Here is a 23,064-nt window from a genome sequence, read left to right as displayed (position 1 = left end):
TCATAACCATAAGGAACCTAAGAGAGAAAAAGTTTATTCTAGTCAACAGGTCATCCATCACAGAGGGAAGTCAGAGAAGGAACTCAAAGCAGAAAGAATGAAGGGACACTGAATACTAACTCAGCATGCTCATACTTAACTAGCTTATTTATACAATATAAGATAAGATGCCCAAGGGACAGTGTATTTCACATTGTAGTAATTTTTTTTTAATTTTCCTAGTATTTTTTCCATTTTTTATTAGATATTTTATTTACACTTCAGATGCCATCCCCTTTCCCCATTCCCCCCATTAGAAAACCCCTATCCCATGTCCCCTTTTGCTTTTTGCATTTATACATTTTTTAAAAAAATGTTAATCATAGGCTTTGTAAGTTTGGTATTGTTCAATCAGAGGTGTAACCCACTACCCAACCTAGATATATCAATTGTCTTTGACTGGTGGAGATACATGAACATCTGCCTCCCTGTCTCCCCCCTCTTTCTCTCTTTCATCACCTAGCTTCTCCTCTCCTTCTTCTCCTCCTCTTCTTACTCCTTCTCTTCTTCTCAGTACTCCTCCCCCCTTAGCTCCTCCTACATATCACCCTTCCTGTTAAAATGAAACTTTTCTCTCAAAATACAATTAGAGCATAATTATGCCGATTTGTACCAGTGAGGTACAAGATAGTCCTAATACCCAGTCCATCATTTTGTTGACTAACCAGAACCTCTGTCATCTATCCTAACTAAAACATTTAGTTCTGAACCTGGCTTTAGGATGAATGTCAGCTGATGACCATCCACTCAAATCTTTTCTCTCAAGGTAAATAGCCAGGATTGGCTATGAGGCTATAAGTTTTCAACCCCATCAGAAATCCACAATGACTGAGTTAACTATAATTGTGGGAAGCACAAAGCATAGCTTCTAAAACTTAGCCAATTTATAGAGACCTCTGAACACCTGGACACTCCCTGTACTACAAAACGTTGGAGCATCTGTTCTTCTGCCTTCTGGCCCAGGATCATCTGACAGACTTTAGTGCTGCAGAATTATTAAGGGCTGATTACTCTGTCTAGGCAGATATAATCAGTCGACTATTCTGCAAGTGTGTCCTTTTCTGGACAGTAATTTGTCTGTAGATGGGAAGAGGCAATTCTTGTCTAGTGGCTGTCTCACCACAACTGGAGTAACTCCAAAGATGCTCAATTTCTTCTTAGAATTCAATATAGGAAGCTGTCAGGAGCAGACAGGTCTCTAATTGATGGGATAAGGGGTTCCTGAGTGGTGGGGGGAATGTGGTAAGGGGATAAAATTTGAAATGTAAATATTATATCCAATAAAAGGGGGAAAAAAAAAAGAAAAGTGGTTAGAACCAACATCCTTAATAAAATGTCAGTCCTCTTAAAAAAAAACTATCTTGATACTAAAATTTGTTTTGAGAATTATATATTGCAGAATGATCACCCTTGGTGTATCTACTCAACAAGCAAGCTGGGCAGACCTGCTCAAACCTCTGAGGTCCGGGAATTCCATCTGGAGGGAGTGAAGACACAGCATGAGAGGCTTGTCAATTTGCCCTTCCCCCCACTCCTCTTCTAATATCTCAACACCCATAATCAGCTTGAAGAAGCTAATGAAGAGTCAGAGCCCCTATTCCCTGGGCTTGGGGACTAAGGTGGTAAATGTTGGGCTGTCTTTCTAGGGAAAAGTAGTGGTTCTGTGGGAATAGAGAGGATTAGCTAGGATTTATTGCACATTGTAGTAATTTAATGAGACTATCCCCCCTAGGCTCAGATATTTGAACACTTGACCCTGAATTGATGGCATTGATTGGGGAGGTTGTGGAGAAGTACAGTCTAGCAGGATGAAGTACATCACCAGGGGTGGAGTATTCAGGGGTGGTTGTTGGAGACTGGGGTATTGGGGGAGGAGGTGGAGTGGAGGTGGGCAGTGTAGGTTTTGTGAATACATAGCTCAGCCCCACTTCCAGCTCTCAGTCTCTGCTTTGTGCTTTAGTTGAAGACGTAATAGCTCAGTTTTCTGATTCTTCAGCCATTCCTTCTACTTGTTGCCATGCCTCCCTGACCTGATGAATTTGGCACCCTATCCTCCAGGAACTACAGTCCAAAATAAAGCCTTTCTTCTATAAGTTACTTTTGGTCATGGTGTTTTGTCACAACATCAGAAAAGTAAATACACTAAATACACATGTCTATGATCAGTCAAGACAATTCCTCACAGACATGCCCACGGGCCAACATGGTAAATATAGTTACTCAACTGATATATTCTTTTCAGGTGATTCTAGGCTATGTGAAGTTGACAGTGCTAAGTAGGACAAGGTTGAACCTTTAATGCATGATATATGCCCTTCTATAAGGACAACAGTGCATCCTTGTTATAGCTGTTATCATTATGACCCATAGAAAAGTTGGCACTGAGCATGGCTCCAGCTTACAAAAAGCTTTTCTTCTTCCTGTCTATTTACTCACAGAACTATCCATTCATTGATATATTATTTGTGTGTACACACATAAATGTAGATAAATGCAATGAATATATATGCATATAGGATATGTACATATACAATGCCATAAAATAATATACTAAATATATGAATGAAATGTTTATGTATGAATATAGGTTCATATATATATACTCATTAATTATTTTGAAAGAAAAAAAATGCCATTATTCTGTACCTCTTATTAGCATACCAGTGAATAAAAACAGTAAGATAAAAATTATAAAGGGAAAAAGATTAAAGCAAGAACTCTTTTAGCTCTTCAGGGACTGGAAATTTTAGTCTTCCAATTTCCCTTTATTGAAGTGGGTAGGAATCATGGTAGCAAAGATTCTATCAGTAGATGCAGGCATCTCCTCAAAAGATTTATTTAAACAACACCCACATATGGGTGGCATAAACCCATTGGTTATACTGGCTTTATAAGTCATATTTTAGTTACCGTAATTGAATATTAATATACTAACATGCTTTTTCTCACTACTAAGATCTTGAGGGTACTTGCTAGTTTTTGGCAGGGAAATTGTATCATATTAAAAGAAAAAGCACTTCTGCTGTCCTCCTATGACCTTGAACTCATTAGTAACCTCTGGAATTCTTAGTTTTCTAGTGACAGTTCAATGACTATAAGCAAAGGACAGTATTGGATCCTTGCTAGTACTCTAGGTCTTGGGCACTTGATGTTTGTGTTTGTTGTTTTAGCACTGTCCAACAATGTCTTGCTGTTCAATTTGTGGACTCTGTGTGTAATGGTGACTTAATTTGTCTAATATGAAGCAAAGAAAGGATTGATGTCACTTGTCTGCTGGAAAAATTTCAATTCCAGATTATGATTGACAAATCCAAATATAACAAAACAAAGTCTTGGTCAGTGTGATGGCTAGTTTTAACTATGCTGGGCTAGAGATTACCTGGATGCTGTTTGATAACACTATTTCTGGGTGTATCTTTCAGGGTATTTCCAAAAGAATTAACATATGAATTAGTAGTCTAGGTAAATAAAATTGCCCTCATCAACAGAGGTTGGGTACCATATCGTGTGTCAAGATCCCATATAGACAAAAAAGGCAGCAGAAAGAATTCTCTCTGTATAAAGAGGATAGATGTTTGTTGCCTGAGATAGTGGCACCAAAGGCAAACCCATAGCTTCAGCCATGGGGTCTTAAACTTACTTCTTTTTTTCCCCACTTTATTTTTTATGAGACATTGTCCCTAGACTCAGATACAATCATACTTTGACTTTTTTTTTGCTCTCCAACTCTTGGCATTCATAAGTAACTTGTACCATTTCTTACTAAATGTTCCCTTATCTCTCACTGAACATTGGTTCAGCCCCCATGGACAACTCATAGTAAGACAATCAGCTTCCATCTCCAAGGACTAAAATGGGAACAAGATACAAACTTGTGAGATGGTAGGATATTAATCTGTGACTTGTTCATCCTGGTTAGTTTAATGCCTTTGCAGAATTTCACCTTAAACATTGAGCCTCTATCTATCTTACCCCACGAGCTGGGGCTAGAAAACAAATAAAACGTGGACATAATTATTAGCATATAAAAGGTAGATATGATATACTCATTGACAAGTAGAAGGCCTAGAGGTAATAATGAGTATCGGAAAGCTTACTATAGTGGAGTGTGGTCTTTTCAAAAGAGATATGCAAACTGGGTTTTGAACACAGTTGAAGTTTTTCAGGTAAAAATACAATAATGTGGTGAAGAACAATTTAAAGTCGACAAAATTGATTATTTGAAACTAAAGATGTCCTTTTCTTCAACATGATAGCATGCACATCATGTAAGTAGAATTTATATAAACCAAATATCTAACTTTAGAATCAGATAATTTAACATGGAGATTCTGATGCCTATGAATAGCTTCATACTACATACATGCATTCATTTTCTCCAAAAGATAATTTAAAAGATTAAAAAACATCAAGCTCATCAAAGTAAATGATAAAATATAAACAATTAAACCTACACATTCTAACAGTGTCTCAAACACTTAAAATAACTTTTGGGTTTTTCTACTACACATCTCTATATGAAAGGGTACTGTATTTAGATACCAGAACTTTTCTTTCTTCCTGTGCTTCTCCCCCTCTTTCAATTCTCTCCAATCAAGCAGGTATTTGTTGTTCAGGGTCAGGTAGGACAAAACAGCAATAAACTCAGCAGCAGAATTTTGGAAAAATGAAAAGATCTGCAGAGACGGGGAAGGGAAAAGTCCTCTCAAAGGCCAAAAGGCTCCAGGAAGGAGGGCACCAGAATGGCATTTACCACATGGGTGGCTGGAAGAGTGGTGAGAGGATCTCATTCCATGAAATGAGGTAGGAAAGAAGACAGCTCTCAGAGAGGAATGTTTTGAGGCACATTTATGAGGGTCCTAAGCAAATTCCTTGGGATTTTTTATAATCATCTACAACACTTAGAGTTTGCTTTTTAAAAAGACAACACAAGGCTCCATTCAAGCAGCAAAACACATTGATGTGTATGGATTATTTCCTATAACAAAATTTCAGACAGAGGTTTTCAGGGCTGGTCTGTTCATGGTTACAAGATGTAACCAAGGCTGTTTTGTCTCCCACTTATTTACTCTGTCATCTAAAATGCTGGTTTTGTTTGGAAGCAGGGAGTCTCTCCAGTCATGAAATGGCTTCCAGCTGCTCTCCTACATAGAAGACTCCTTGTTTTCTGGAAGGTGACAGAATTCTGTCTCAGAATTCTAAGAAGAGTTATAGATTCTCCCTGGGTGAAACCAGAATAGATTACACACTCTCCTTTCAAGATAGAATCCAGGAACATATGATGTGTTAGCAGCAGAACAACCAGGGCTCAATCTTGGAGTTTACAATGTTAGGTCATGTGGGGAAGGCAGCCATCTGCAGCAAAAAACTCTAAGAATGGTTGAGAACAATGTAAGAAGAAATCAACAGGCAGACCAAGCAACAAATGTCTGTCTGGTGCAAAGGATTAAAGGACAAATGGGGAGGCTCCCAGGGTCATCTTAGAAAAAGGTGATGGATGTCAGTGCGATTTTTTTATGAGAAGAAATGACCAAGTAATATGCAGTCACCGAACAGCATCATAAAATTATGAAATAGTTGTGGATATGTCAGAAAAGTCAAAAAGAAAAGTATTAAGAATTGCTGGTTATATTTCTGCTAGCCTGATAATTGTAGCAAGTACTAAAAATGGTAGTTTATCTTTCCTGCTAGCCCTGGCAGTTGAACTAGAGGAAAATGTAGCCTAGTTAGGCTTCATTCAGTTGCCAATGACAAATCCCCAAACATTTGTCATTTTTCAAGATCTAAAATTTAGTAAGTCAGGTATGCCTGCTGGGTAATCTTCCAACCAGCTCTCTAGACCTTTGCTAGTTCCAAGATACTCCAGTTTCAGTACTTCTCTCATAGTCCTGAATATACAAGGCACACACACAGCCCAACCTTATAAACCATCTAAGCGTTATTGAGATAGGTAACAGAGATGTATTCCCTCAGATTATGAGGCTCATTTTGGTCATGATAGAAACCTATCTTTTCTATGCACGTCTTTTGCTATGGTTTTCATATCATCCTTAAAACTCAGGTTGAAATTTAACTGGCATTGTTCTAGTTCTGAGAGGGGAGACTTTTAAGCAGTGGCAGTTTATGAGGGCACTGTCCTCATGAGTGGCTTGGCATTGTTGTCATAGGAGAGGAGCAGTTATTGAAGGAGTGGAAATATCATTATGGACAAACCAGTGAAAAGTCAAGACCCATATAAAGAAGGATATCACAAGGCACTCCCAAAGGAAACTATATGGGTCAGTATAGATGAAGCAAGGCCACTAAGGCTCAGGCCTATGACTGGACAGACAGTGCCAGCTAATATTCTGGTAACAGGATTTTAAAGTTGGAAAAGGAAGACAACTTAGCTGGGAGCTGCTAGGTAAAAAACAAAAACTGTTGAAGTCAGCAGCTGAATTTTTGCTTAAAGCTCTTGGTGCTAATTAATCTAAATATGCCCTTTGAGGTATGTTTACCAGGCACATCTTGATCCTGAGACTTTGACGCTTACATCCAAAGAAAGTTAGATTAATGACTCTGCAGATACCTAGAAACTTTAGTTCTCCCATTTTTTCTTTGACATCTGAGTCCTATGCTTAGTACAGTGAAAGGCTTTTCACACAAATGAAAGTGTGTTGGCTCTTAAATCAGAGAACTTTTAGATAATAGAGACCTAAATTCACAGACCTGTCACTAGCCATCTTCTGCCTGCCATTTTGAAAAAAAAAATTGTTCTTTTATTATCAAAAGAAGGAAAACAGTAACAGGTTGCTTTAATGGAGAATGTATTAAGTGGCTTATAGCCTGTCAAAAATATTCTACTTCAAAAACTTGTTTCTTACCATCTCTCTTCAGTAGTAAAAGGTCTGATTATCATCTAGAAAATAGGGAAGATTCTGTCAGGCAGTGTGCCAGTCTGCTTTGTATCACTGTAATAAAATACCTGGGAGAACTAACTTAGAAATAGAAAAGATAGTTTTTAACTCACAGTTTTTGAGGCAAGATTGAACAAAATGGGTGTGTGGCTTCTGGTGAGAGCAGTAGCCAGTGATGCTGCATGGTAGGAATGACATAAAAGCATGGTCCTATCTCTCCCAGAGAGAACAGAGAACAGGAACAGGTTTTCTCTATGTACAGATTGCAACAAGAACTATCAAGAAGTTACTTGTGAAGTACTTTTGGAGCGCACACTCCAGTGACCTAAGAAATTTCCAGTGGGTTCCACCTCCTTAATAGGTTCTGCCACTTTCCCTTGATGTCACAGTGAGAGCTAAGCATTTTGCTTCTGGACATTGGGCAAGTATCCAGTGTTCAAATAATAACAGCCTGTGGCTGGATAAGCCTAGGACAGGATCTACTGTATTCAGTATAGTATAGTTCAATATAGTAATAAGTAAAGTACTAGGTTAGCATATCTGTATATAGTCACCATGTGCAAGTTATAAATTACCGCTTTGAACTAGTCTGGATATAAGAATTAAAGAAAAGAATCATGGATAAAGGTTGGCACTTGGTTGAACCTAAAGAATGGCTGGCTCTTCATGGGCAGCCAATGCTTTCTTCTAGCATCTCTTGAATCTTGTGGCTCTTATTCTCTCTGCAGGATGCTTTACTGTCTTGGATGATAGTCTCAGGAACCTCCAGCAAGAAATCCATATGACATCTGCTTTTCTGTTTCCAGTCTCATACTTAAAGTGCTTCGAATACTATTCTTCCCTGCCCCATAGTCCAGTGAAGAAACCACCGAAAGACATTTTCATGGGCATGTGTTACTTAGGTATCAGTCTTTAAATTGGATATAAACTTCCCATACAGAATTTTAAAGTGAAAAGCTTTCTCTGATCTACCTGGAGGTCCTTATGCCTTAGCCTTAGGCAGAGTAAATGTGTAAATTTTCAGTATCTATACAGATAATCACATATGGAACTCTATACCAACCAATGGCATGGTCAGGGTGCTGAGATTGGCAATCTTTCTCAGAGTCACATGTTGTCATGAGGAGACATACATTTCTATGAAGGAGGGTGTTCCTCCAAGGGGAAGCTGGCTAATGCACAGACAAAACAGGAGATGTTTCCTATGGCAAAGATTGAAGTCAGAGCCATTGAAATAAACCATTTTATAAAGATGTCAGGATCAGGAGAAAATGTCATAATCCATTAGAATTTCAAGCTACTACAGAGTGGAAATGAGAGCATAAGCCTGGAACTGCAGCCTTGTGAGTTATCAAAAAGAATAGCTTGACTAATTTGCTTAAGGTCACACAGGAAGTGGTTGATTCATAGGCATTTCAGACTGTCTTTTCTCATACTGCTTTTAGGGGCTTGCTTTTATTCTTTAAATATTGTGATACTTTCATCCAAAGCTAATAATACTGATTGAAACCCACTTTTCTTTTGTTTGTGTCTAAACAAATGTCTGTATTTGAGTGATATACATGTATATAACACACATGTTTGTTTTATAATCTATCTATCTATCTATCTATCTATCTATCTATAGATATATATAGTGTGTGTATGTGTGTGAGAGAGAGAGAGAGAGACAGACAGAGACAGAGACAGAGACAGAGACAGAGACAGACAGCATCTATTTCAAGCATACTGAAAAGACACACTGTAATTGAACACAAAATGAAATTTGTTTGAGGAAATAATCTAGTATCCAAAATGATTCAACTAAACTGGAATGAGGCCTTGCTATGGTTGACTATATAATATAATAGTGAAAACTCATCCACAAGCATTTTGGGCTCTGATTGTCACTTTTATTACTAGTAACTGAAATGATCTAAGCCAGCCTAGAAAAAATAAGGTGTTCAGAAACCCAGTTCACATTACTTGATATAATAGATACTTAATTCTATTTAAATTTAGGAATTTTCACAATGATCTATTATGTGGGATCAAACAATGTGACCTAAGCAAATCAAACATTCAATTACTTTCTAATTACTTGACACCTAGATGAAGCTTCTCAGGCCATTGGACACTTTTAATGGGAAACCGGTTATTTCATGAGAACTATTTTCAACATTCCCATGTAACTCACTTTGTATGCAAAATGGGCTTCATCTGTGAGAATTTTTGAAAGTGAACATGTCAGTTACTTATTTCTGCCTTCTAAATTTATTTGCAGGTAAAATAACAACCAAGAAAAGTCATGGATTTATAAGAAACAGCTACAATCTTTGATTGTCTTACTGGCTGAAAAGAATATCCATAGCTTGTTAAGAAGGACAAAGAGGTGTTATAGGAGGCACCAGAAATGTATTTCTCATCTTTGTTCAACCATAGTCATGCATTTTGGTCAAGGTTTCTCAGGCATGCTGAATCTATTATCCACGCAAATGAAATAGCTTCTTATGGTGTAAATCACACCAAGAATACACAGTCTGTTAGCCTCACATACTGAACACTGACAAATCACTCCGAGGCATGGTAGTTACTCATTTAATGTGACAGGTAACCCTGGGCATCAGTAAGGCTTGAGAAATAGCAGGTGCTCCTGGCTGAGTGTTTGTTAGTAACAGCAATTTGTCCACTTAGACTGTAAGAAGCTTTGATACCTCTCTTCCATTCTAAAAAATAATAGAGATTAGTTCTATAATTTTTTCCACCTTAGATAGGGTTTCTCTGTGAAGCTCTGGCTGGTTGCCCTGGATCTCATTCTGTAAATCAAGCAGTCCTAGAACTTACAGTGATCTACCTCTTCTGCTTCCCAAGTTCTAAGATTAGAGACATGTGCCACCACCACCCAGCTGATTCTATAATTTCAAATACATCTAAGCATTTCACTATTTTCATTTGCTATTGGCCACTTTTACCCATTAACCATGTGTTAAGTGGAGCACCTGCATTTTCTTCTCAGTCCTATGACATGAAGATCCAGGGCTACAGCTAAAACAATGTTTTCACACCACAGATATGACTATACTACTTTCAGGACTAAAACTCTCCAGGCCTTTAGACCTAAATTAGCTAACTTGCAATATTAACCAGGTCATTCCTTTTCTCACCTGTTCTGTCTCTCTAACCTCGTCTTCTTCCAATTCTTGTTTCACAGCTTGAAAACCGTATTTGTCCTAAATGACTTGAGCATGTGACTATTGCAGGAGCCTTTGAACAGTTGTTTGGTACTCGTGTCTGAAAGGCTTTCTCTTTCTGCTTCTTGCTATATGCTTACTTTCCTCTCATTGCCCATACTTCAGTGGAAGTATAATGTGTCATAGAACTATTCTTTTTTTGAGCCAGATGTACACAATACTCTGTTCATCTTCATGGTTATTATTTACTCTTCTGGTACTGTGCAACATATGAAATACAGGCTTTCTCTATTACTCACATTTAGTAAAAGCTTGACAAACTGATGCATGAAAGATCTTCACAGGGTTTACCATGTTTAGCACATGTTTAATGCATCCAGTAGCTCTACAGTAGAGAATGAGTTACCAGTTTGCCTTCAAATTGTCCATTGGTTTTGTGTTTCATGTCTCATGACACAGTAAATAAAAATACTGTTATAAAATATTCTTCAACAGCAGTGAGAGAGACAGATACTCTTCACTGTTTAGTTTAAGTTCAAGACCCGTGTTTCTGAAGAACACTAGTCAAGAGAAAAAAGCCAAGCTAAGCTTCTTGGGAAAGAGGATATTTAAGTGGCCCTTCAAAGAGACACTAACTCAGTGTAACAGACCTGATCTCAATCCACTCTTTCCTAATTTGTGACTTTCTCTGAAGACTCTGACAAGTTATTTATTCTCTGCAACACAGACTCTTAGTAAAAAAAAAAAGACTTCACAAGTTATACTTTATGAAGATATTATTAAATATGACCAGTTTACCATTTAATTAATGTTATAGAGATTAGATGGAAATGTACAAACTGTAAGTTCAAATAGAAGGTCTGTGATTTTTGTACCTTTGGATGACTGGCGTCTAACAACAAAAACAGTAAGAAAAAAGGTAGGTTATAGAAGGACTACTTGCTCATGTCTTGTAAACTGCCCATTAAGACTTAGAGGCTGTTTGTCTTTTTTTCTCTTGCCATATTCATGTATGTAATGTGTATGTAGAAGTCCAAGGTTGATTTTTGGGATGATCTTTAATTATCTTCTGCCTTAGTCATGGTGCCAATGTCTCTGAATCATTGAGAGAATGAACTCACCTGATGTGGCTAGTCTTGACTGAAGGCTTGTTCTGGGGATCACCCATCTGTCTCGTAAGGCTGGAAATACAATGGGCTGCCATGTTCACTTGACATCTAAGTCAGTTTTGGTGATCTGAAGTCTCACACTTTAACTAAATATCAATAAGTCTCCCTTGTCCTGGCTCCTTTTAAAAGTAAGGTTTCTCAATAGTAATAGTAAACTTCTGAGAACTGACATATTAATAAAATGAGATATTGAGAATATATGTGCATGATATTATAAGCCTTTACACTGATTGATTCACTTTCAAACATCATCTGAGATAAATACAAACACTTCCTGTTCATCCCCTAATATGAAAACTATAGTCCAATGAAAGTACATAAGGATATAGTTCAAGGTCATCTGAATAGCAACTGTTAGAGTATTTTAAAACTGATTTTATTCCAGGTTCCATGAAACTCCTTCACTGTCCTTCCAGGAGCAGAGACATAAGTGATTCACATACCTTTTCTGATTACTACTACAGTGTACAGATTATTTTAGGCAAATGAGATACAGAGTGATTGAGTAAGTAGCAATAGCATATATTCTGGAAGAGATGGGTATTAACAATGTGGAGAAAGAACATGATATATATATATATTCCTCCAAGCAGAAAGAATAGCTGTTAGCAAGGCATTGAGGTGAGAAAAGCATGGAATTTTTGAGGAATCCCAAAAGTGCAGATGGAGCAAGATGTGTGAAGAGAGAGGATCAGGGAAGATCTGATAATGTTGATAATGCTTTACGAGTGATGATGATGATGAGGACAATGATGATGATGGTGATGATGATGATGGTGGTGGGTGCAATTCTCATCCTTTGGGAGGTTTTCATTTTGTTTTGTTTTTAGTAGTAAAAGTGGTGCAGCCTGGCTTACATTGTGAAAACTATTATCATAGTTACTTGAACAACAGTGAAGCAGGCTACTGGAGAATTTCAGGCATGGGTGAGCTTGCTTTAATAGGTAATAAAAACAGGTTGGTTTTGATATATGTGTTTTATGGAAGTATATGCAGTCCTGCTCATAAATTCTGAAGAATATAAATAAATGATTCTTCAGAGATAATTTTGGCTGAATAATAAGGGAAAGAGCAGATCCATTAAGCTCAGACAAGGACTGCCAGAAGAGAAGCAGCTTTGGGCAGACGGGAAGGAGCCCAGGGGAAGAGAGCCCTTGGCATTTAAGCAAATATGCAAGATTGACAGTTAGCTGTGCACAATAGCTGAGGAACAAGGTCACAGCTTCAGATTCAGGAAGAGAGTCAACTGGAGAGTTTAAAGTGTGGATCTAGATGAGATATGGCACTCTAGGAGAGGGAGAGCTGGTGAAGAGGTATTTTCACTTGGTATCTGAAATAGTACAACATTTACAGGAACAATTGGGAAGCTAGCAAAATAAGGAGAGCACAGAAAAATATTATGTTCTATTTTTTTTTAAAAAACATCTTTGATGGCCTAGTGACAGCTGAACAGATACACCAAATGTTTCTGACACATCAATTAGGACTGGGAACTGATGCTCTGATTGGGCAATACAAAAACCTTTATAACTGTCTCTGTGAATGGAAGGCAGACCATAGGTAGGTTAAAAATGAAGTAAGAGCTAGGCGTTTTGTAGCGGGAGGTATTAAAAAAAAAGGCATCTGTCTCCCTGCTCAGCTACCATGTTCCAGTACTAAGTCTAGCACTGGTGGGCTACTTGGCTCCAGCCAGGTGTCTTCATCTTGGCAGGCTCTCCAGTGGGGTTGGAGCTCCAAAGCTCCCCTTGTGGCCATGCTAGCCCCGGACAATGATCATTTACCCTGTGATCAGCCACCACAACACCCATCACCTGGTAAAATCAAAACTCTAAATGCTTATAGTTAATCAACCAGATTTATATATCATCAAATACTCAAACACCAAGATACCCACACAAAAATTTCAAGGCTAATTGATAATGGTAAGATGCCAACACAGATTAGACAATTTATCCCATTTATCTTAAACTTTTAGTTTCATATCTACCTATTGCTGGTTAAAGCCATGCTGGTTTACATCCTCTTCTATTTTCTGCTCCCCTTTTTCTCTCCTCTCTCTCTCTCTCTCTCTCTCTCTCTCTCTCTCTCTCTCTCTCTCTCTCTCTCTTAGCTCTGACTCCCTTTTACTTGTCCAATCACAGGCCTCTTGCTGCTCTAATATTTAAAATAGATTGGGCAGGGAAATTTCTGCCACATTTCACCCTTTTTGTTAGAATTAAAAAAAAAAAAAAACAACTTTTTCTCAAAATATATATCAAGCGCAGCTATTACCATTTTGTGATTTATAAAGTACAAAATAGACCTAACACTTGGTCCAACATTATTGTCAATAAAAAAGAAAACTGTTCTCTATCCTAACTTAACGGACTATAGTTGTGCTCCTGGCTTTTGTCCTGGTTTTAGATCAAATGTCATATGAAAACCATCCTCATTTGTTCTTTCAAAGTAAATAGCCTGGGTTGGCTATAAGACTATAAATTTTCAACCCCATCAGAAATCCAATAATGACCGAATTAACTGAAAATACGGGAAACACAAAGCACAGCTTCCAAAACTTAGCCAATGTATAGAGACCACTGATCACCTGGACAGTCCCTTATACTTCAAAACGTTGGAGCATTGGTATTCAGCCTTCTGGCCAAGGATCATCTGACAGACCTTAGTAATGTAGAATTTTGAAGGGATGATTACCTTGTTTTGGCAGAGATTATCAGTTGTACCTGCACAACTGGCACTTGGGAGGCAGAAGGATTGTTACAAGATTGAGCTTATCCTCTCTACAATGCAAGTGCTAAGCCAGAAAAGTGAGGCTTTATCTCAAAAGAAAACAAAACAACAACAAATAAAAGGAAAAAGTAAATAGGCTAATAAAGTGTAATAAATAAAACTATACATTTGTCTTACAAGCAAAATAGTCTAATGTGGCAAGAGATGGGTAATATGGCAGGGGCATATTTGGTTGAGTTATAGCATCTTATTAATAAGAGATATTATGTAATATCCATGTCATAGAAATTCAAGCAAAACAGAGAGGATTGGAAAATCCAGAAGAACAGATGATCACTGTAGAAGCAATGTCTTCAAATGAATATGAGGTTATGGAGTCCAGCTCACAAACTAAGGGCTGTCCCAGAAAGGAAGCAGAAAAATTCTTTCACTTTTTTTGGAAAAAGTTCATTGCCACATGGTCACATAAAATAAGGCAAAAATGAAATCCTGAAATCACTTCTTACCTTTTCTCAAGGACACATGGAGGGCAGTTATCAGTTGACAGTGACTGAGGAAAAGAGGGCTTTAGAGATTTGAAGATGTCACAGAAATGTGAAAGTTCTCTCAGAAGGAGAAAGTGATTTTTGTAGTGAAATATTTAAGAATTTTCAGTAGAGTTTTGAGAGTCATGGGTCAATGGTTAAGAACTTAATGCAAGCTGAGTGTTTCCTTGGCCATGGCCAGTGGCTCAGGTGCTGATGTGGAATGAATAAAAGGAGCTTTAATGCCCAGTTAATAGAGCTGAGATTTTAATGCAGGGAACAAATCAGATAAATGTGAAATATATGCAAAGAATATATGAGATGGGAAGTGAGAATGCTGGACTAGACTACATTTAATATATAAGGGAATGGTGGACATAAAAAATGAAAACTAGGGGGAAAACCAGGAAATTAGTGGAGATTGTGGAAGAGTGAGAGAACTCTGCAGAAGACGATGCATAGCACAGAGGATTTGGAGGGTGTACAGTTAATGGAAGTGACAAGTTTAATGTATGGTTGGAAGTTGAAGTTGAAGGATGTGGCGACAGATAAAAGGTGTGCATGCTTAGGAGGAGGAAATAAGTAGCTATGAGAATCCAGACTAGAACCTGCCATTATTTGACTCCAAATGATGCCCTCTCTCTAAACTTGATATTGGCCTCTAGTTATCTGCTGATCTATGCACCAAGCTAATCATCTCTTAAAAATGTGTGTATACTGAGTAAGGGAAGGGAGAAGAATCAAGCACATGTGAGACCTGCTTAGTTACATAGGCCCTGAGTTTAGATGAACTGCAAACATATATCTCGCATGGTACCTCACTAATCACATTGCCAGCTCTGGAGAGGATTTACAAATGTGTGTAGTTTTTCTTCTTTCTCTCTCTCATTTGAACTAATTTTCCCTAATTTCACTTTCTCTATTTAGCATGCTATTAAAATTTTATCAAAGTCCATAATGGATGTTTTAAAGACTCCATCTGGCAAACAATTAACTTCCTATGTAAATTTCTTTAAGACTACTCACTCTCAATAAAAATTAAACTTAAATGAAAAATCTGTTGACTGAGAAAGTGAATAGCAGAAAATTAAAGTGGAAATATAAATTTAAATAGGTCCATAGTATTAACTCATACTTTGAATGATGGCTCACAAGGTAATAACTATGTTTTCACTTTATATTAATGTATTATAAAATTATTAAAGATATTTAGAAAATATGCAAGAAGAAATGACTAAAATCAACCTAAATCCTTAATAAGATGCCAGTATTTTTAATAGATTGTTTCAGGATATATATATATATATATATATATATATATATATATATATATATATACTATATATGTATATATATAGTATTTATTTTAATATATCACAAGGAAGGAATGATTAGAATTTAATATCATTATTTTACATAGATTTTTAGGTACAGGAATTAATAAATAGATATTTAGTGAAAGGAAAACAAGACACCTCCAAGTGTGGGCTTCCCAAAAGAGAGACAAACATTACTATGTTCACCAATTATTTAATGGATTTTGGTAACTTCTTGAGATATTATTCTCGAGAGTTACTAATAAATATAAATGGGTTCACAGAATGGTTCCCAAGGTGTATCTGACACTAATACAGTTGCTATGGTAAAACCTTAGGTCATGGAGATGCAGGGAAGTAGGATAACTTCACAGCAAACAAAAGTTAATAGCCTTATTTGAGATTTTAGAAGGTGCCTTAGAAATGAACAAAGTCTTAACAAAAGTCATACACATTCAGACCTTAAATCTAGTTCATTATTATTTTTATATGAAACATCTCTCTATAAAAAGGATAACTCAGGAAGAGAAGAATCAAGTACACAGTGAGACCAGTTTAGTTGCATATGTTCTGGGTTTAGAAGGCTCACCATTTTCGTTTTGTATTGTACTTCACAAACCTATTGCCACCTCACACTTGCCATTCCTAAACATTTCTTTCATGCTCAAGCTTTTGATTATGTTTTTGCCAAAATGAAATATGAAACTACAAAAATAATCAGCAATGATTTCATCCCTTAGAGTGTTATAATTTGCTTTTTTTTCTATGAGAGGACCATACGAAATATGCATTTTCATTTTATAGGTAACAAATCATCTAAGGGCAAGTCTCTATTTACAAAGTAAATTGCATGCTAATATCTGTCAGTAACCCTCATAAACAATATTATCAATTGTGTTGGAGTCCTTGATTCTGAGCTGATGAGAAGCCTCAACCAGACTGTGGGGAGTCTACCACTTTTTTCCCAATGTTTAATTTTTCCTCTTTTTTATTTTTCAAAGAGTAGAACACTTTAAAATTTTTATTGAAACTTTTGGAAATGTAAAGTTAAAGGGTTTTATTCAGTTTGATTTAATTAATATTTGATCGTTTAATACAATTGAGATATGCTTTGTATTCTTGAAATTAGAAAATATTCTAAAATGATATTGAAATATAATTTAACAGTTAATTGTATTTAATTTAATTTGGTTAATATTATATGGGTATATTATAACATAGTAAACATATTTTAAGCCTTCACAGTTATAAAGAGTATTTAAACTTAATATGATTAATTTTATGTGGCTTTATAATAAAGCAGTAAACATAATTTTAAGCCTTCACTGTTTTAAACAGTATAAATGTGTGCAGTTATGAAATTTGTCTATTCTTATGAATGTAATTGTGCTAAAGCTATGCTTTTTTTTAAACCAAGGTTTTTGATTGGTATTTCCAAATTAACTAATTTTGAGAACTGATCATTTTCACTGGATATGAAAACTTCTTTGAAATATTTGCCAGTTAGGTCCCTAACTATTCATGCTCCTTGTCTTCATTTCCTAATGAGGGTAAGTAAGCAGTTTTATGCTCACTTTTAGAAAGATATTAAGTATTATATTATATTAATTATATTAAGTTAATGCTTTCTGACACTGTCTTTTTCTAGATGGCCTTTGACATCTTTTTGTGTTTTGTAAAATATGTAAATACATTAGGGCTGTGTGGCAGAGTTTCTTTATTTGTCAGAAGTCATTGGCAAGGTCCTTTGCACATATTTTTCAGAGCTCTGCAGTGATGCTGTGCATCTGCCTCTGTGGACAGGTTTTAAGTTTATTACTCCTTTTGTTAATGAAATAGAAGATGTGTGGTAGCTCTTTGTCAGATTACATTAATATCACACAATTGAGAACATCCTGTAGTATCTCATGAAAACTAACGGCTAATCATAATTACAAGCGTTAATCATTAAAAACAAATCATTCATAACAAAGCATTCAGAATAGAGCTGCACAAGCTCCTGGTCCCTTTCTGCCTTTCCCATTTGTTTCTCCAAGTCCTGGCCACATAATTTACAAATTGAACTTTCTGGTTATTCTGTCTTTTATCCCAGTTCTCTCGACTGCGAATATTTCACTAATATTTTCCCTGTAAATCTTGCATGGCACTTTGGGTTAAGAAATACAATTTTTCATTTTCACAAGACAAACAAATTTCAGACCTAGAAGGTAGAATGAAAAGTTAAAAATTTAAAAATTTTCTTACCCTCTCCAATGTAATTTCTTCGAATTCATATTCAATTTCTGTTCCATTGACCTATTAATAGGGAAAAAAGTATGAGAATTACTAATGAATTTTAACTATGAGATTCTACGCTTAAAACTGACAAGGAACTCCAAAAATGGCGACATGCACCTGTCCTTCCAGAAAATTTCCTTTATGTTATGCTTTTGATTATATTTTTTCCCAAACAAGATGAAGTGCTACAAAATAATTAATGATTCCATCCCTTAAGAATGTTATTATTTGTTGTTTTTTTTAATGTAAGTGGACAATAGAAAATATTCATTGTAAGTTTATGAATAACAAACCATCTAAGAGTAATGATATAATTACAAAGGTAATTGCTTGCTAACATCAGTTTAAATCTTATTGATAAAAACTAAAGTATGACCTTTTTAAAGACAGGGCAAAGCTACATATTATCTTTCTCCTCTCTCCCCATCTACTCCTCCTCTACTATGTTCCTTCTCTGCCCACTCATTTTTCCTCCTGCTCTCCTCTTTCTTCTTTCTATCAAGGAGCAAAACTACATTAAATAATAACCAAGTCAGCTAAGAAATTCCACCTCTTTAGTGACTCAAGTTCAAGTAACATATTCCAATTACTCTTCACTTTGCTTGCTGGGAAGCCATGGACCATGAAAGCATGTTCAAATACTTCAGAAGGAATAAGTAAATAAGCTAGGACATATTTTGAAATTACTCATTAGAAATTGTTTCAACAACCTAAACAATCCTTTAGCTGATTTGAATTTATGAAGAGAAATAGATTTTGAATATAGCCAGGCATCTACATTTCAACAGATGTGGATACAGAATTATGAGGAAATGCTGTAAAACGATCTGCCAAGTAGCCAATTCCAATTTTTATCTACTACAGATTTCTTCTTACCCAATTAAAATTTCAGAGAAAAACCTCTCAAATTGTTTATTGCTTTTTTTTCCCTCCCTAAAGTATATCTCAGCAATGCCGTTAGAATTTAGGAATCATCCAGGGAGACAGTTTTCCCACCATGAAATTGTGATTTCTTTAAGGTGTTAACATCAATTTGGTTCTATCCTTATGCAATTGAAATATAGTACATGAGACTAAGCACTCTATGGAGACAGGGACTAGATAGTCAGCCCCTTTACTCAATGTAAAACTTGGTCAAGAGGGAGCTGATGAAACAGCCAAGAGAAACCAACGAGTACTGAAGCTAAGTACTCCACTGATCTACAACCACAGATATTTGTCAGTTCTCTTTCATGAGAAACATCATTGATGGAAGATGTACCTGCAGTTGCAATCAGAAAAATACAGAACCACGAGGGTGATGGACTAGGCCTCAGTGACTGGCTTGGAGCATGTTTTTGATTATTCAATTACATGAGCTAATTGGTGAATCACATTTTACTGTGTTATTACATTATCAAACAGACCTAAACTAAATTAGATTTTCTGGGTTTCAGCAATTCAGTGACTCACAGAGAAGGGCTTTGTGATGTCAGAAAGCTTCGGCAGCTTTAGGGAGGTTTTGGTTTAGCATATGTAAAAGGAAAGAAAAGAAAAACCTCTCAAAACTCCATGTATATGTAATCTTCTGTTTGAAGTTTTGTTTATTTATTTTTTTAACTTTCCATAGTTGATAACTCACTGGGAGGAGACCGAATTAATGTGGTATGTTTTCATTTGCTCAGTATGGCTCCATGAAGCTTCTTTTGGTTTCACTGGTTTTCTGGAGGGGAACCCTTTGTGTTATTAAAGTGCTGCACACTGGGGAGGGGAAATAAGCTTCAGAGAAAGTAAATAAACCTCTGATAGTAACTAGCCGATGATTCACAGTGAAAGGCATCTTTCAAGGTGTAGTTAGAAGACAAGGCAATTTTACTGGTTTACATCACAGAGAATATATATAGTAGCATATATAATTTTTGCTTCACAGTTCTAAGTTTATGTGTGCTGAATATTAGATCCAAGATTCATTCCAATTTCACATCATAATTAATATTCTGACGTTTACTAGTCAGCTTCATGAGCAAGTGATATCAGCTGAGTCACCTGGCTTCTTTGTACCCTAAGGATCTTTAGTTTTCCACTAAAGAATGTAATGTTATTTGCCTAATTTTACAATATCCAGGCTCTTAAGGATAAACAGTGACACCCAGGATGTACTTGATCTAAAAAGAAAATTTCATGTCTGTAACCAGAATTAAATTAGATTTCATGTCTGTACCAAAATTAAAGAGCAGTGAATGCTTTTAACCATAGGTGAACCAATATTTCAACGTTACCTTGTAAACATTTTAAAATATGGAATCATAAAGCTATTGTGCAAATTCAGGAATTAGCTACTTTGCAGGTTCTAATGTTTATGCTCTCATTAGAAGAAGAATGATGCCTATGTCCTTTTGACGAGCTCTGAGGAAATAGAGGAAGACACAAACTCTCTTTTGATAAAAAGAACAAAACATAAGACCTAAGAATATCTGTATTTTAATGAGAATTTCCTAAGTCTTGACTGATTTTTATAGATGTTTAGAGCCCTTTCAATTAATTAGACTGGAGAATACTCCTTCAGTAGTCTCCGCATATAGAGTGTGGTAATTTACTGAGTGGTGATGAATCAAGGAGTGTCTGCATACAGAAAATCACCTCACCCATCATCTTGAGCATTCCTTTATGGAAATTAAAACCACGTTGCATATGGCTCTCATTCACTCCTGGCAATGGTCATACAACAGACATCCACTGTTGTATGATCTTCTCCCCAAGGTTTCAATCTAATCCACACCAGTTCCTCAGTATGTAACTTTTAAATTTTTATTTATGTCTGTGCATGTGCATGTGTGTTTGTGATGCATGTTCATGAATGTTCAAGGGCATGTAAGTAACAGCATATGTGTGGAAGTCAGCAGACAAACTCAGGCATCGGTCCTCACCTTCTATGTTATTTGAAAGAGAGACTTGTTGAATAGGGCAGGCTAGCAGACCTAAAAGCTTCTGGGAGATATTCCAGACTGGACCTTCCTTCTTAGCATAGAATCACAGTTGTTATACACCTGTGCTAATTTTATGCATGTTTGAGGAATTTGAACTCATATCTTCATATCCCTACAGCAAGTACTTTATTTGCAAGCCCATCTCCCTAACTCTTCTGATATAAAGCTTTCTACTCATGATGTTCTCTTTCTGAAAAGAATTCTAACAAGTATATTTTCTCTTGACCAGTCACATTTCCTGTGATTTTTAAGCATGTTAGTAATATAGTGTTTCTGACCGCATGGGGGAGAGAAAGTTGCATAGTTGGATTAAGTTGCATACTTCAGCTCTGGCCCTGTTCACTTGATAGCCTCTTTCTATCTTGAAAAGTAGAAAACCAAGAGACTGGCATTTTGGAAAATCAAGAACATGTATAGAATTTCCTAGTTTTAAAATATATGATTTTAGGACAACAGGCTATTTCCATTGCCCTTGTTTATCATCTACCATAGCTACATAACATAATCCTATAGGTGAAAACACAACCTGGTTTGGCTCTGGGACATAAAGAAATCACTCTTGAAGCAATTGGGAAACTTCCTCCCTCCTTTTGTAGCACTGAGATGTGCTATGCAGGCTGATGGTGGAAAAAAGAAGACATTGGTGGAATTATCCATGTGGGGCACATTATGCTGCACTACCTACCAGCCAGGTGGTATGTGCCTACTGGGTCACATTATGGTTCTGGGGTAACAAACAGCTTTCTGATTGGATTTAAGGCCTGTTCCACAAGAGAGAATTTCATGTTTGGTACAGGTAATCTAGTCAAAGCCTCATGGCTGAGAGGCCACAGTTCTAAGTTAAGAGTTGCTATTGTTTTGCTAAATGCTCATGTTGTCAAATTGTCTTCTAAGTATTTGTTTATTTATTTATTATGTATTTATTTATGCATTTATTCATTTTTAGTTGTCAGGAATCAATGCAGATCTGCCTGCTAAGAATAAAAACTATGAGAACACAGCCCTAAATGGGACATGCTCATCACCAAGCCTTTACTGAAGGCTTAGGAAACATTGTAGAAGAGGAAACAGAAAGAGTACAAGAACTTGAGGATGAGGAGGCATTCTGTGAGATGCTGTTTGGCATGGCTATTTCACCCATAAACTCACACCTCCCTTTACTGAGGAGCTCCTCACAGTTGATAGTTGGTAGAAATAGAAGATAAATCTTCTTTGTGGGTATGACCATTGGTAGGTTTCCCATTCTCTAGTGCTTGCAGAGGTCCCACCTTTACCTTTACGTACAATGTACACATAGGCAACACTGATTGGACTGAGTGGGAGAGAGAGAGAGAGAGACAGAGAGAGAGAGAGATAGAGAGAGAGAGAGAGAGAGAGAGAGAGAGAGAGAGACAGAGAGACAGAGAGACAGAGACAGAGAGACAAAGAGAGAGGAGAGAACATAAGTTCTAAGTTAGGAGAAAAATGTATTACAGGGTATGTGAAGAGTTGGAGGGTAAAATAAGAAATAGATATGATCATGTTTAGTGTATATATGGATGGAATTTTCAAAGACTAAAAAATTTTCTTCTTTAGATAATTAATTAATTTTTCTCTGTATAATTGATGATTCTGGTTTCTCTGGTAGCCAAAAAACAAAATTGATGCTACACATTGTCCAGCACTTTTCTGGGCAGGAAGCCTTCCTGGCCTCATATGGCACTTAAATAAAGAGAAAGCAAGACCCACAACCTGCTGACATTCCAACTTGGTACTTAAAGTTATCATTTTATAAACTTGGAATGCTTTATATATATATATATTTCTGCCTCTGGAAATCTTTAGTCAATTTTACTGCCTTTTTCTCTTCTTCACTGCTATAGTAACCACCTGCCTGGATGATAACATAATTTGATTTCAAGATTTATTTTTATCTCCTGAAAAGATACTTTTTTTCATGAATAGCACAGGTGATGTGTTTCTTGCTTTAATCTTTTAAAT

General features: G+C 36.4%; 1 protein-coding gene across 24 annotated transcripts in view; it reads right to left on the bottom strand.

Moving 5' to 3' along the window:
• The window catches only part of Dlg2 (discs large MAGUK scaffold protein 2), a 1,841,012-nt gene that overhangs the window by 571,433 nt on the left and 1,246,515 nt on the right, over window positions 1–23,064 (bottom strand). For all 24 annotated transcript variants that reach the window (XM_076937777.1, XM_076937790.1, XM_076937770.1 and 21 more), the window contains one exon: window positions 18,086–18,136. In XM_076937777.1, coding sequence (XP_076793892.1) covers window positions 18,086–18,136 — 51 coding nt within the window. The remainder of the gene's footprint in view (window positions 1–18,085; window positions 18,137–23,064) is intronic.

This window comes from Arvicanthis niloticus, chromosome 1 (assembly GCF_011762505.2).
Source record: "Arvicanthis niloticus isolate mArvNil1 chromosome 1, mArvNil1.pat.X, whole genome shotgun sequence".
In the NCBI taxonomy this organism is placed as follows: domain Eukaryota; kingdom Metazoa; phylum Chordata; class Mammalia; order Rodentia; family Muridae; genus Arvicanthis; species Arvicanthis niloticus.
The sequence above is the reverse complement of the archived record's forward strand: the minus strand, read 5'-3'. Positions and strand labels throughout refer to the sequence as shown.